Source organism: Colletotrichum spaethianum (assembly GCF_022836535.1).
Source record: "Colletotrichum spaethianum MAFF 239500 DNA, contig15, whole genome shotgun sequence".
Classification (NCBI taxonomy): Eukaryota; Fungi; Ascomycota; class Sordariomycetes; order Glomerellales; family Glomerellaceae; genus Colletotrichum; species Colletotrichum spaethianum.
The window spans coordinates 651,363-667,055 of record NW_026054785.1 but is presented as its reverse complement, the minus strand read 5'-3'; the positions used below and the strand labels follow the sequence as shown (position 1 = coordinate 667,055).

Genomic DNA, 15,693 nt, shown 5'->3' with positions numbered 1-15,693 from the left:
CATTAGAGTAGAAAAACTCGACCGGGCCAGGACTTCCTTACGGACATTGGGTGGCAATGGGGGAAGGCCGCATGGTTGAGGCTCTTTCAATTTCTTACTACTTGACCCTTTTGGGTTGGTTTGAGCAACTACACCCTTTCGAGGTCGCCTCGAGTCAGAAAGTCAAAGACCTCCAGGCGCGGCGACACTTGTCATTCGCTGACAGCGTAACAGGGATTTCCCTACAAAAGAGGCATTTCAGAAGACCAAACAGCTAGGGCTCCAGCAATCCTCAGCCCATCCTCCTGCGCACCGGCAGGTGGGAAACCCACGTATGGATTGCCTCAAGGGGGAATATTGAGGAGAAAAACCTTCTTCAGCAAAGTGGGCCTCAGCCAGTCAGGGATGGCTTCCAAACAATTTCAAACCGGTTGCGCTTCTGGATCGCCGCATGGATTACGCTGAGGTCAAACAGCGGCTGGCGGCTCACGGCTCACGGCCCACGGCTCTGCTCCATGATCATAATGGCACTAGATTTAACCTTAGCATCAGGGAAACGCGTCAGAATGTATGGTTAATACCCGATCCTCAAGATGATGCGAGGCGGGGTCTCCACACCAGGGTCCCTCCTCTAAGTCTCCGATTTCCGCTCCAGTATGGGAGATGCGTGGCGTCGTCTTGGCCGATTACTGACAGACAAAGCGATCATTTCGTATCCTGTTCAGGCATTTCATGACTACGGGTCGCCTAATCGAGTGACACAGCATGATGGCTGTTCGGCTGCCACCCATAAATGGCGACGCAGGACCCCTTGGTTCATCGACTAACATCGAACCGGAACGCGAAAAGGCAGCCGAGGGCTCAAAGGAGAGACAGCCAAGCCAGGAACAGGCTGATCCCGACGGGTTTTGTCCCCTTTATCACCCACCAGGTCTCCTCTTTTGGTAACCCATGAGTAGACTAGAGGCAGGAGAGGCAGCAAAAAGAGGTTTTGCAATTGGGCAAACGCGTCTTTGTTGTTTGGTGTTGAGTTGCAGAGTGCCACGGAGACTGGCCCGTTCCGTTCTTCTAGGGGTCTCTCACAGAGAAACGTGGAATTTGTTCGAGAAATCTGTCAGGCAATGCTGTGGCCGTGCCGCTCTGTGGCCATGCCCTTGGGTCGCTGGGTCTTTCTGTTATGAGAATGTAGCCGATGCGAGTGCGATTGCTCGCCGCCCCAGAATGGCGACAAAACAGAGAGATTGGATGCATGACCGAATACGTGTAATCTGACAGCGGCCCGCGGAATGCGATTCGCGCGTCAGGTGACTGGGGCTCTCGAAGCTGAACCACTTGACTGACAGAAACAAGTGGATTCGTCCGGATCGTTCCTTTCGGCTCTGGCGGCTTTAAGCGTGATGTTTCTCATAAATAGAAGAGATGCAGCGAGTTCCATGTCAAAATACCGAAGGATTCGGCCCCACAGTCGGCGCGGAAATAGCGAAAGAGCGGGATGCAACTATGTTCGGCCATCTGAGCCCCCACACGGCCTCGGTGAATTTGTCCAGTGACTGTAGGAGTCGGACATAACTCCCCGGACTAAGTCAATCACCGTGTAGGATTTGATCATAGAATCATGACAAAATTAGTATAAATATCAAACTTTATTTGATGCTGCTATTGAACGAGTACCAATCCGAAAAGCATCATTTATGAGACATCTCAGCAGAGCAAAGCCTTCAAGCAAAACCCCCCAAACACGCAAACCGAGTCAACGACCATCATGAGTAACTACTCCGCCACGCTTTCCGATTTGGCATCGCAGCTTTCTCAACTGGCTGCTTCATCTTCCAGTGATGCCGAGAAGACTAAAGCCGCCGTTACCATTGCGCAGAATGTCCTTGACTTAGCCAGAGGGCCGAAGCCAGACTGGATGGACAGAATGATTAGCGTCATGGAGGTAGTCGTTCTGAAACTCTTTTTAGAGTGGAAAATATTCGACCTTATTCCTTTAGATGACTCGATATCGTACACCAATCTGGCCAGGAAGCTAGAAGCGGAGGTCTCGCTTATCAGTGAGTTATTATGTTTGATAATTGTCACGGTTTTGACCTTTGACGCATGTTAATCATTATCAAGAGCGCCTATCTTGGGTTCTCATATCCTCTGGGATCTTGAACCAGGTTGGCGAAGATACAATTGCGCACACTGAGAAGTCCAAGTCATACCTTTCCGAGACACCCAGCGCGGTATTGCTTCACATGATGCAAGTCACCAGGTTTCATATTTCGTCGATGTGTGTAACGCCTACTCATATATCTGAAGGTTCGATGAGCATATTGTCACAACTCTAAAGTTTCCGGAGTACTTTGCACAGTATGGTCGGCGCGAGCCTGCAACTCGGACCCATACGCCCTATGCCTTCGCCTATGGAAAGCCAGAGAAGGAGGTGTGGGAGCTCCACGAAGAGCACCCCGAGAAGGTCAAGAGATTCATGAAAGGAATGGAGTTGGTGCAGCAATTTATACCACTAGAGGGCATCTACGACTTCAGTTGGGTGGAAGCGAAGCTCTTGAAAGAGCACAACAGACCAATTTTCGTTGACGTGGGTGGCAGCAAGGGGCATGCCATCAAAGCGATTTTGAAGGAGAACACCTTTCTCCCTGCTGAGCGTGTGGTCCTGCAGGACCGAGACGACGTCATTGAGCAAGTGACTGCACTGAAGGACCCTGAGCTTGAAAGGGTCAAGCTGCAGGTACACGATTTCTATACTGAGCAGCCTGTGAAGAGTAAGTTCATATCACGGCTTTTCCCCCATTCCCGGACATGAGTTGATGCATGTAGACGCACTGATCTATTGGATTCGCCGATGCCTGCACGACTATGGAGATGATGACAGTGTCAAAATTCTCTCTCAACTTTCGGATGCCATGGGCTCAGACAGTAAGGTGCTAGTAGTCGAATACGTCCTTCAGAGCCCTCCTACGTCTCTGGGCGCTATGACGGACTTGTGCATGATGAACATTGGCGGAAAGGAGCGAACGGCCGCCAGTTGGGAGGCATTGGTGGCCCGGGCGGGCTTGAAAATTGAGAAGATACATGGCCTGGATATGAAGATGCAGGTCATTGAATGTGCCAAGGCCTAATGTAGCTGATGCCACTGGGGAACAACACAGACGATGCTGAGATAGCGTTGAAGAGGATGTTTTTGTCGTGGATAGAGTTATACAAATTGACGTGGTGGTGACCATCTCTCGTCGGACCTAATTGGTCAATAGTCGACAAATAACGGTTGTGGTGTCTGATTTGAGTCAAACACACACACGAGATTTCGCATTAATACCAGTGGCAGGTAACTTTCCGTGACCCTTGAATATTCTTTTTGGAGGAGCAGTGTCAGATCCCGCGAACTTCAAGAACCTCCGCACATGCATGCGCGGAACTGCCCACGAAGCTTTGCTGAATGAGGAAACGTTTCTTTACTCCCCGGAAGTTTCTCCCTCTCCATTTCACCCTGGAACTCGCCATGAAACAACCTTAAACGATTTGACTAAAGCTCTCCCGTTGACACACGTCAAGAACTATGCCCACAGGTGGGTCATTCTAACGATCAGTTCAACGGCCAAATCATCATTAATGAAACATAGGATGATCCTGCCAAATGTACGATTAGCAAAAACCTGGGGAAATCCTCAAAATTCAAAACAATGAACTAACTTTATGCATAGCCCAGACTTCTTCGAAATAGAATGCACGATCGAGGTCGGGTTGCACGTCTCCGTTACCAAGCCAGGCCATCGGATGGTCGTAGTCATCCAGTCTCTCGTAGTCAAAGTCTTCCCAGCGAGGGTGACGCAGAGCAGTGTAGCCATGCAGACAGGAACCAGGCCACAGCGTCCTGATTGTTGCTTTGCCCGTGGCGCCGTTCTTGTACCAAGACTTGCAATTTCCTGTCAGAGAGATGAGTTAGCTAATAGAGAAATTGAAGGCACCAGAACCAGCCATGGGATATCTGGAACGGCCTTCGGTTAAACCCTGCGTTGCTTACCTGTGAATACTGTTCTGTCAAAGTAGTTGTCTGTGTATTTGAGAAACGACTCAACCGCACTGTCTTTGACAACGATGCTTTTGTAGCCCTCTCGAATGCACTTTTGAATGCATTTCGTCACATAGGCTATTTGCTGCTCCATCAAAAGGAGGAGCGAGCCTGTGCCGACACCCGACTGAGCGCACAAGACCGGGAAGCTGCCATGGAAGTCAGAAGAAAGGGCTTAACCATATCGGTTTGAATGGGTATATATCTTACAAATTGGGCATTTTAGGAACACAGACGGCCAAGTATTGCTTTGGTTCTTTGGCCCATAGTTCCTGAAGGTTCAGACCGTTCGAGCCTTGGATGGGAAAATCTGGTACGGCGGATGCGTCCTATGCACATGAGCAGTAGTTCTATGTAAGGAGTCTCCTCCATGTTGATGCAGAACTGACAAAACCGGTTGCACAGATAATGACATCAAACTCGTGCTCGCGGCCATCGGCGGTCATAAGCCCTCTCTCAGTAAAACAAGCCAATTCCTGAGAACAGAAATCGACGTTATCCGCTTTTAGACATTCTAGGTAACCTGAAAGCTATGTTAACCGCCATAGGGATTGTTAAAGATAGGTATAGTGAGGAATCGCTCTGACACTCCATCATTTATCTCACCTGGTGCTGGCGTAAGCCGCCTGCAGGCTACCGGAAAATCAGGTATTAGCTTCTCAGCAATCTCGGGCTTAGTTGCTAGCTTTTTTTTCATAGCTTTTTCTAGCCTTTTCCGAGCTTCAAGCTGTAGAGGCTGGTTCTGCTCTGTTATCTTGTGGGCGGAGTTGAGCCCCCGTTCAAGCTCGCGACGAAAATGCCAGTAGAAAGTCTCATCTCTGAAGCTTTCCTTTTCTTCGGCTGTGAAGATATCTAGCACCACTATTAACAAAAATATCGGGTATTGAGTTCTTGAGAAAGTTGTATGCTTACGATTACTAGCGCCTTTCCCTTCCTCGAGCTTCTCCAGGAAATCAGTGGCAAATGTCGACGATAGCCAAGCTATGAAGCAACAACGTTAGCCCAAAAGACTGCACGGTGAAGCTGATGGTAATATGTCGCATGCTCCGACTCCTCACAAAGTTGGTGACGTGTTTGGCCTTCTTCTGCATTTGAGGCATGATTTGAATGCCGCTGGATCCCTAAAGGCACCGATATGAGTGTGTGCCTTGTCAAAAGCAACAGGTACACGCGTACGGCTCCAATGACAGCGACTCTCTTGTCTTCCCACAGGAATTCGTCTTGCGCTTCTTCCTTCGCGGCGTCCCAACTTGCCGAATGATGAAGTACACCTCCGTAATTTTCACGTCCTGTAGCAAATATTAGTCTTGACTCGTCACATTGCTTTCTGTAGGCGCTCAAAGGGGTCCAATAGTTCACCTGTGATGGAAGGCCACTTGGGGTTGGACAAAAAACCGGTGGCGTACAGAACAAAGTCGGCCTCATCAATTGTCTCTGCCCCTGTTTCGAGGTTTTGTACCTTAACAGTCCATTTCCCATTCTCCTGAGACCAGATAGCCCCAACAACTCGATGATTGAGCTTGATGAACTTTCGAAGCTGATAGTGGTCAACTACTTTCTTCAGGTAGTTATGGATTTCAGGACCAGGCGCGTAGAAAGTCGACCACTGCGTGTTCTGGCAGAAGGAAAATTGGTAGCTGTGTGATGGAATATCACAGGCAGCCCCAGCATACCGATTGTGATGCCATACTCCACCAATATCATCCGCAGCCTCGTATATCTGGAATTCAGCATCGCGAATGTGTTCGATCATGTGAATAGCAGATCCAATACCGCTGAAACCGGCACCAACACAAATGATACGGACCTTGCGGTCAGCGTCGATGGGGCGTTCAAGGAGTGGTGCCGCCCATGAGTAGTCAATTTGAGTCCTGTTTCCACAAGCAGTCTAATTAGCGTTTTCAAACCAATGGTGATGAAGGCCACAGGTTTGACTTACTGCAAGCTTGCTGCTGCATCCCCTTTGACAGCGTTGGACGAACCCCACTTACATACGCCATTGGCACGCCTTGAGTCTAAAGTTGATTGTGGTAAGTAAGATGAGCGAGCTCTGCACACTACTGAAACCAAAGGTCTAGCTTCCAAGATTTTCGAGTTTTTGGAAGTTTGGAAACGGCTGGTTTCTTCGGTCTGAACTCAAGCGCGTTGGTGTTTTGAGGCTAGCTCTGTCTCTGTCGCTAAAGAATCACAAGAAAGGACTCTTCTTCAATCAAATGATGCCACCAATGGTCATTGGACTGGATTTAAATGAAATCCACATCGGTCCTTTTACCGAGCGCTGAGCCGAATACTGTTAATTTTCCGCACATGTTAGTTGCATTGACGCTGTCGGTTGTTGGTTTCCTGGGTTGAGATGAGGGGTAGTTCGGCAAATAGTCACCCTTCGACTCCCGCTTGTTTGGGCCCAAAAACGGTGCGAATTTGGATGTCCCTGTGAAATAAACGTCAGAAGTTGACTGCGGTTAAACTGCATGACCTATCGTCTTTGCTTCGTCAACGGACGATCAAGAGTATCATGTAGTTGATTTCGCCTGGTCCATAATTATGTTCCTGCCGTCCTACAACTACTGAGTGGTCTTGGCAGCTGCAATGGGAGGCAAGGCACATTGGTAAATTTGTGATCCTTAGTGGCTACGTAGTGGCCAATTAATGAAGAGAAACAACGCGATTTGTGTACTTAGGTACGTACCGAGGCCCAAAAGAGGAGGAAGTATTGCTCCGGCTAGTTTTATATTTTAACTCTCAGAACATGACGGGGTGGAGGCCATCCAATATGTCATCATATGTTTATCCAGAGGACCTGCGAAAAGTGATTTGGTGATGCCTGTCCGTGGTGTTAGCCTGGAAAAAAGTACGTTTAGGGTCAGATGCCAACTGATTCGAGAAAGCCTCCGTCTAGCCGGGGATTCCAATGTCTAAACGAACCAAGTACGATGCCTCAGGGAGGTACTTTGGTATTCAGGTCTCGTATATAGGTAGCTGGTTGAATCCACTCCAAGAAATCATCATGAAGCAAATTAGAGATTATAACATTTTTTCAGACGAATTGAGAAATAAAATTTGATGGAAGAAGTTGCATCCCCATTTTTGATATTTCCACCCATTCTAACATGTTGTATTTGTGTTCATATCGGAGAAAGAGAGCCTGGTTCCCTCAGCTGATAAGCACGCGGAAAACTTTTTGTATGTAACTATGTGTTATTAGACCCTAACCGCATTAACCTAAATCGAATGCCAAGGTATATTAGTCAACGAGAGCTTAAGGATTAAATATACAGAGCCTGCCGCTGGAGTGAGGCAAAGCTGTCAATACTACACGCGAAAACCTACCATGCAACTATGATTCATTTTAAAATTAAGGTTCAGGAGTTGCCTCTGTCTTTCAAGTTCTCAAAGGAAAACCGCCATAGAGCCGAAACAAATTGATTTTCTGAATACATACATGGCCACAAATACTCTAAAATGTTATACATTCAATCAGTTATCATCAAGAACATAGTTAATTGTCGGGCGAAAAAAGTGAACGGTTTCTGCAACCGATTCAAATAGGTCTCTGGATCGTCTGAAGGACAACTTAAGGCCGGACATTGTCGTGTAGCAATTAATACCTCACAATAGCCGACCTCGAATCAACGGGGTCCATTTCTGAAGGCCCTACTTCCGTCTTGTCGTAATTAGAGAGCCGCATTACCAATCGCGATTCCTATCAACTCTCTTTTACCGTGAATCACTGTCGTTGAAGCGATACCGTGGGGTTCCTGGTGTAGTTAGATGACGCCATCAGTCATTCCATAACGTGATCTTCCACCAGAATGGTGCTAACCACAGACTGAGCTGCCCACTGCGGTATTAACAAACAGGAAACCCCTTAACTCGCGAGTTTCAGAACCCAAAAAGGGACTCGAGACCGCAAGATCTCCGCAAGATCTGGGTCTTGCCTTACGGTCACCGCCTGTTGTGAGATTGATGCGTATAAGTAGTAGTATGAGGCTTACCAAGCACGCAATTTGCAGGAATCTGACAAATCCTCCCACTATCCCTTCAAACGGCTTTGGGACTCAGGTATAAAGCCGACGGGTGCACTGATCCATCTTGCGCATAATGTCCGGAGCACGGCACACAAGCCTTAAACTTTATTAGTCCATATAAACACCCTTCACCTTCCCGACTATTTCAATTTCTCACTCGCCAAACCCCACTCATGACCACAAACATGTCTTCGGTCACCATCTATGATGCTGTCATTCCCGTCTTCATCAAAGGCCTCAAAACCTTTGACCACATCCTAAACAAGGCCGAGGAACACGCCAAGGCCAATAACATCGATGCCAACACATATCCAGAGGCCCGCCTTGTCGAGGACCAACTGCCACTCACTTTCCAAGTCCAGAACGCCACCAAGACTGTCAAAACGAACATTGCTCGCCTGACAGGCGTTGAATTGGAACCTTTTGAGAACAAGGAGAAGACGATCGAGGATTTGCATAAGCGCATCCAGGAAGCGCTGGATCTGCTCAGCAAGGTCGATGCTGAAACTGTCAATGCCAAAGCTGGAAATGTGGTTGACGTGTAAGTGCTGTTCAGGCTCGCGAGCAAAGGACAAATCTAACATTGTTGACTAGGCCTATATTTGGTGGCAAGGTACTGAAGGTTACGGCCAAGGAGGCAGCGTTGAGCCATGGTGTTCCGAACTTCTTTTTCCATCTGAACGCGGGATATGCTATTCTGAGATCTAAGGGGGTGCCTATTGGCAAGGCAGATTACCTTGGCAGCTTTCTTGCTCAGTAGATTGGGATAAGGGAAAGATAATATAAATGATGTGCAAGCGGATTACTTATAAACAAAAGTCACTTGTGCAGTCATAATTGCAGTATCTCCCAAAATTAAATTCACATACATATTTAGTGGGCAAGACTCTCTCCTCTTACTATTATTAGTGAGACATACAAAATAATTAGGTGGAAAAAAAGGATCGAAGTACGGAACAGACCTAGGATATGAACACTTTACTTTCCTTTGATCAGCTATGCAACGACAACGACACCCTCCTGGCTGTTATTGACTCAGCTAGAAGAGCTGTATCATGGCCACGGTACTTTTCTACTAAAGACAGGTAGATGTTTATGTCAAAAAGTCGACCAACCTGGGACTCGAACCCAGAATCTTCGGATCACAATTTCAATAGGAGTCCGACGCCTTACCATTTGGCCAGCCAGCCGTATTGCAGCTTTAGAGGATGTTGACGCGGTGCTGCCCAGACGACAATTACGGAATCTAATTCAAATGTCACATAGGTGGAGAGCTGTGTGTCATTTAGCACAAAAGCCGGGGCATATCTTGAGAGAGTGGGTCTGACGTTATTTGGTGGGCAAAATGCGCATGCCGAGAAACACAAAAAATGTTGTGACATTGAGGAAAAGACTTCTTTAATGGCCATTCCTCTCCTGAGTTGTGGGAGTTCTCCTGGTAGAAATAGATTTGGAGGGTTGATAATTTCTGTTCCGTCCCACACGAATATGCACAGGCGTACCTTGTCACTGATTTATCTCTGTAGCTAGCTGCTGCCGTTGTAAAAAGCAGCTTCACGGAGCTGACTGAGAACTTCAAACGAAAGGGAGTGCGAATTTAAGCATGCTGCGATACTAGAAATACAGCCGCGAAAGGATTATTTCAATCCTCCAATGAGCAATATAGAATCGATACTACATGCTGCCTTAATCTTTAAGGAATTGTCTTGATTCCATCCCTCAAAGAGTCGGATCCTTCTGCCCCGCTACACCTGGCAGGTCAATGGTGCAGCGCGCGTTAACTGGCCCGGGGCTGATGACGGATGACATTCTCGACGCAGGTGTGAGGGGCTTGAACGCGCTATTCCGAGCCCGTTTAGTGGCTTCTGCAGGGAATTAGCAAGTACCCCCCAAGTCATTCCACATGGTCCGTTAGTTTCTCAAAGGAGGGCACCCAACCCTTTCGACATCGTAGTCTGTCTCGAGAGCGTTTACGAGTCATGGAACATCGGGTTACCTTTCTAAGCTATCGAGCCCGACAAGCGCGACAATGACCAAGGACGGAGCAAGCTCCATTAACGTCGATTGCTAGCATGATAGAGTTTACAGGGGTCTTGAGGATTATTGCCGACACGTCGCAGCAGACATTAAGCCGCGAGAGTCTGCGAGGCAGCTCAGTGCGCCGTGGGCGTCACATCGGCCAAGAAAAGATGTACCACAGGGGCTCGAATCAAGGAGATTAACTCCACGCTCGGCCATTTGCCTTTCATCGTTGCTACCAGCTCACATGTTGTCAGGGTTCGGATCGCGATGGTCTTAATGGGAGTGTGATTGTATCAACGGAACATGAGCCCTGAACGATTACGCCGAGAGCGAGCACAGCCGGTTGTTGCTCTGCTGAAGCCTGGCGCACTGCTGAAGCTCACGCATTCAGGGCTCTTGGGGTATCTTAGCATCGTTTTAAGTAATACCTTCACCACACGACATTTCAAGTTAAGAGACACTGAGCGGACTGTGAAAGCGGATGTCGGAGCGCGAAGAGAAGGCATGGAAAAGCAGTGAAACCGGGCACTTTTTCGCAAACTATTGCATCTGCAAGTGACTCGTTTCTCGTCCAGATTTCCCGTCTCGAGCTTGTAAGCTTACTCGATGGAACGACTCCATTTTCAAAACACCACAGTTAGAGAATGTCAGCAGATGACCGGGTCAGTCCCAGTCTCTGCCGAGTTCGATCCGAAGCCAATGATTCAGAGTAACATTAGACGGCATTAGACGGCTGCTTCGGTTCCTATGTCGCACATGGATCACGGCTTCTCATCGGTGCAGCTGTTGCTGCAAACGCTCACATGGCTGTGCTGAGGGATGGTTAGAGAGGAGATGCGATTCATACACTGCAGAGATCGCCCTCGACTGCGGAGCTCGACCCATTTCACTTCGTAGTCTTGTCGGATACCTGGTGCGACCTATTCGAACATCTCAGGGTCTCAGACATGGAAGGGCCTGTCTTAGAGCTGCGGAAAGTGGTCTTCCAGACCGACGCGCGCTTGTTGCGGTTTCGCTGAAGCTGATTTCAAGCTCCCAGCACCCTGAATTCGAGTATCCACCCTCGCCAATGTGATCATCATTGATGCTTTCTGCCTGCCCCGCGCGTCTCCAACAGAGCCACACTCGGACCCTAGACGCCGCGGCCCGGTACCTAAACGAGCCCGGCTGAAGATCTCACACTGACCCTTGGGGCTTCTCAGTAGGCGGAAGATAAACCCTTTCTGGTGGGCATCTGGGCGCCGGCATTGCCCACCTCCACGGAGTCCACTGACAGGGTCGCAATCCGCATACATGCCCAGAGAGCGTGCTTCTCCTTGGCGTCCTCTACCTATACTTGCTAAGGGTTGCAGCGATATTCAATATTCGATCATCTAATTGTTACGTGCTTGTTATCGATGGGCGGGGAGACGCTCAGGGCATTATTGAGTGGCATCGCAAGAAGTGATGGCAGGGCATGAACGTGTCGACCGTGCCCGCGATTGACGTGATGCTCTCTCAAGTCTTTAGCAACTGTCCATGTGGCAGGCAAGGCCACTCCCAGGCCTCTAGGTGCGTACCGGCCTCTATTTCACTTCCATATCTGTCCCGGGCAAAGTCGCAACACCGAGAAGCATTATGGGGCCGTCGCCACGACTGCCAGATGCATCTGTCATGAAGTGGCATGCTTAACACTGGACTGTGTTTTATGGAACGATTGACCTCTGCTGTCCAACAATCTCCGCAGGTTTTCAAAAACCAAATGGTCAGGAGGCCCGCGGTTCTCGTGCAAATATGGCACTCCAATAATCCGGCTGTCGGCAACGGCTAGATTTCGCATTTCCACCACTGTTGCTTTTCTACACTAGGAAGAAGATAACGATCCATAGCGAATCGGCCCAGCCGTCGACTCACGCACTAGTTGATAGAGAAAAAGGAGCGTTGAAGAATTCCTAACCCCCCAACGGCGCCTTTACGCTCAGATACGCTCAGGCGCACCCGGCTGCAATCCTGATTGATTCGGCCATAACCCTTGTCAAGTGGCATGATTCCCTTGGTCCGCGCCCTGGAAAGTAGCCAGGGGTACTCAGTACCGTACCTATCACCAAATGAAGCACATGAACTCGGCGGCCCTCGCCGAAGATACTTGGTTTAGTAGCATCAACAGCTGACGATGGCTTGCTCGTGAGTAACAGTACCACTCAGACTCTGTGACATCCTACTCTCGGGGCCCCAGGAACCGGCAATGGCAGCCGAATAACTGCTCAAGTTCCCTAGTAGCAAGCAATGCCCAACTCTTACACTGTCGCGCCAGATAATCGTCATTTTGTCCATTATCCCATGGAGTTGCGAACTGTCTCTGTTTCACTCGATTCTGACAGTCAAAGTTGGTCCTTCGATAGGATGAACAATGCTCTTTTTAGCACTGGCAAGCCTTCCTTGTTTTGATCGGGTGGGTTTTTTTTTGTTTGTCTCACTGCCAGCACTCTCAGATCATCACTCTTCACCCCAGTATCTTCTACTTTGCAATAATCTAATAATGATGATCGCTCATGCCTTGCCATTGTGACCAAGCTTGCTGCCTGCCACATGCGAGTCAGCTACGGCCCTGTAAACCTCGAAATCCTTGCGCAGTCTCCTCCTTCCTCACAACTGCGCAAGGGCTTACCCTGGACTATCCTCAAAACTAGCAAGGGCGGCATCACCCTGCGAACATCCGGCTCAAGGTTGCCTGCCACCATACTTGGCTACTCGTTGTTGGACCAATTCAGCACACAGGCATCCTCTTCGACTAGGAAAGTCGGGACGATCCCAGAGTCCCAAGTCGACCAGCTCCAATATACTGCGCATGACAGGAGACGGCCTGAGACCGTACTAATCTCTCCATCGGGAATAGCTGAGTCGTTGTGTCCCCAAGATAAAGTACCAAGTTTTATTGGCGTGCAGTGTTGGACTGCGATGCTGCCCAGCCGTCGGCGTCATAGTATTTGCAGAGCCGGGGGATTGTTATGCGTCCGTCCCTCTGCGCATTCCATCTGGAATGTCGTTGCACTTCTGGTCTAGATCTTGTAGACCACTGTTCTGGCCCTTTCCGAACCCTCCTTTTCCACATGCCTTGTCTGCGGACAAACAACGTTTAAATATCAATAACACCACGCGGAGCCCGTTCCGAGCTCGCGCTGCGACTTTCGGCCGGTTGAAGTGGCACTTCTAATTTGTCAATTTGCAAGGTTATCATGTAGGTAGACAAAAACGTGAAAAAGGTGGCATCGTCCATACTAGTATGCATATTACTCGGCGGCCAGCCTGCTTGCCTACCGAGTCGTCTTGCGCGCGCAAAGCTCCATCGCCATCTTTCTGCCCAAATGCAATCGACAGGGTCCTTCAAAATCGTAACGTTGATCCCTACTGGCGGTCTCCACGTCGATCGATATGAGACGCGGAACATCAAGAAAGATTTGGACCGTGGAGTCCATAAGGCGTGCTAGTGTAGCACCTTGTGTGGGCTGCCCCTTCTCACGTATGTCTCACACCCTCTTTGCTTCCTAGCCATTTTCCAGGCAAGACCGACCCCAAGCATAACTTCAGGTCTAGGGCCCTCTTAAGACTAGCATGTTAGAACTTCGTCGTTATAGATAGGCAAGGCCCCTGGGTGGTTGTAATCCATTGGTTTCTTGTCCGACGTCCCACATCTATGATCATCGCACGCAAAGTAATCGAGCAGGACGAAAATCGGATTTCACATGCAAGTCCTCAAAGAAAAGATCCGGCTTTAGAATACTTTCAAGAAAACGCAGCATTGTCGACGACATACGCCGAAGTTCTGCGCGACTATGGAAGCGCCATCACGAGTCTACCCGACGGACTCACGGGTAGCGACAGTTATCGGCGTCACTAGCTTCGTCCTTTCAGTCGCCTTCCTAGCCGTTTCCTTACGGATATACACCAGGCTTTACGTTTTGAGACAGTTCGGAGTAGACGACTGGGCTGCTATCTTCGCTTTTGTGAGTCTGGTCATGCCTTTTGTCAACATGCCAACAAACATCAAGCTTACATGTTGGCAATTAGCTATTAGTATTCGGCTGTGGTTTCGCCGTCGCATGGAGTGAGTACACATCACATCCAATAAGATCGAACAACAATTGACATCCTCAAGACGTAAGAAATGGCCTTGGCCATCACGTCTATTTTCTTACATCAGAACAAACAAAGAGTTACATGAGGGTTCGTCAAAGTGCAGAGAACTTCATGTCTAGCGATTCACTCACACTCCCACAGACCTTCTATGTAACGGTCGTTTTCTACAACGCTGCCCTGGCTGGCATCAAAATGACGTTTCTCTTCCAATACTACCGCGTATTGGCTGTTCAAAGGATGAAAAAAATCTTCATAGCCGCCTTGATTATCGTCGGAGCCTGGAGCATTTCGCAAATCCTCGTCGAGATTTTTATCTGTACCCCTATTCCCGCTTTTTGGGATAAAAGCGTCGGGGGCACATGCATCCCCAACTATCCGCAGTGGTACATTAACGCAGCCGGCAACATCATCACCGATATCATCGTCTTCGTCCTGCCACTGCCAGTCATCCATCGATTAAAGCTAGCACGAGGACAAAAGTATGTCCTCCTCGGTATTTTCTGCCTAGGCTTCTTGTACGTCGAAATGCCCTTCCCTGTCTCGCTCGATTCTCTAACACAGTTCTGGACAGCACATGCACCATTTCCTTTATCCGAATTCGTTTTCTCAAACTCGAAGAAGACTTCACATGGCAAAACGTCGAGACTGCCGGCTGGTCCATTGGCGAACTCTGCTGCGGCCTGACCTGTGCATGCCTTCCGACCTTCCGCCCCCTCGTTTCTCGATTTATCCCTGGCATGTCCAGCGGCTTTACCAAATCTTCAAAATCCCGTCCACATGAAGGTTACTCAAAGAACACAGGATGTGTTTCGCAACAGCGCGACTTAGAGCTTGGTAGCGAAAGGGGGAACTTGGCCCGCTACTCGATCCGTAACCCGAAACGATGCGCCGAGTCTTTGGACAGCAAAACCGACCTGTATGGCATGGCGACTTACGATATGAGCCACACGGGTTCAAGCCATGAGGAAGATTCACCCATTCAAGGGACTAGAGTGCTCGAGCGTCAAAACAGCAAGGCAGCGGGCGCACCACCTCCAATGGGGCGGCAGCAGTCCATTGAGATGGGCGGATACCGAGCCATGAATGACTCTGTGGTGGAAACGCATATTGAGGCAGGACCAAGGATCTCTAACGACAAGATGAGGTTAAATCCAGGGGGTCCGATTGAAGTCACTTGTGATATTGTGCAAGTAACTTCGCAAAAAGTAGAAGAGAGAGCTTTTACGTGACAAGCACGCCAGGGAGTGGTCTTGTATGATAAGCGAGCTTTATTATAACAACGTAATTTATGCTCTAATAGTATTGTTGATGCGTTGAACTTGAGGATATTAATTTTCAAAGTCTCATGCACCAAGCTACCCTAGACCTGTAACACTCGAAGTCCAGAAAACAATCGTTGAAAGAATTGTATATCAAGCTGGACACACTAACATATTGCTGATAGACCCACTATATTTTGATTGCCATCGGGCC

The 15,693-nt window shown here is 48.8% G+C and overlaps 4 protein-coding genes and 1 non-coding gene across 5 annotated transcripts; 2 read left to right on the top strand and 3 right to left on the bottom strand.

Annotated features, from left to right (window-relative positions):
- Positions 1-1,741: 1,741 nt before the first annotated feature.
- Positions 1,742-3,104, top strand: ColSpa_06437 (methyltransferase fsa4; the record flags this gene model as incomplete). The annotated part of the gene is made up of 4 exons (XM_049272649.1): positions 1,742-2,033; positions 2,098-2,254; positions 2,284-2,747; positions 2,803-3,104. 4 exons carry the CDS (start codon positions 1,742-1,744, stop codon positions 3,102-3,104), a joined length of 1,215 nt encoding a protein of 404 aa, XP_049128606.1.
- A 553-nt stretch (positions 3,105-3,657) lies between these two features.
- Positions 3,658-4,148, bottom strand: ColSpa_06436 (FAD-binding monooxygenase moxY; the record flags this gene model as incomplete). Its single annotated transcript, XM_049272648.1, has 2 exons — positions 3,658-3,908; positions 4,007-4,148. The coding sequence occupies 2 exons, from the start codon at positions 4,146-4,148 to the stop codon at positions 3,658-3,660; spliced, it is 393 nt and encodes a 130-aa protein (XP_049128605.1).
- A 1,221-nt stretch (positions 4,149-5,369) lies between these two features.
- ColSpa_06435 (FAD-binding monooxygenase aflW) lies at positions 5,370-6,054 on the bottom strand (the record flags this gene model as incomplete). Its single annotated transcript, XM_049272647.1, has 2 exons — positions 5,370-5,942; positions 6,046-6,054. 2 exons carry the CDS (start codon positions 6,052-6,054, stop codon positions 5,370-5,372), a joined length of 582 nt encoding a protein of 193 aa, XP_049128604.1.
- A 2,213-nt stretch (positions 6,055-8,267) lies between these two features.
- On the top strand, positions 8,268-8,842 carry ColSpa_06434 (uncharacterized protein; the record flags this gene model as incomplete). The annotated part of the gene is made up of 2 exons (XM_049272646.1): positions 8,268-8,623; positions 8,677-8,842. The coding sequence occupies 2 exons, from the start codon at positions 8,268-8,270 to the stop codon at positions 8,840-8,842; spliced, it is 522 nt and encodes a 173-aa protein (XP_049128603.1).
- Positions 8,843-9,189: 347 nt separating this feature from the next.
- On the bottom strand, positions 9,190-9,272 carry ColSpa_tRNA_169. The gene is given in 2 exon segments: positions 9,190-9,225; positions 9,237-9,272. It is a non-coding gene; the product is annotated as a tRNA-Arg (tRNA).
- Positions 9,273-15,693: the final 6,421 nt, after the last annotated feature.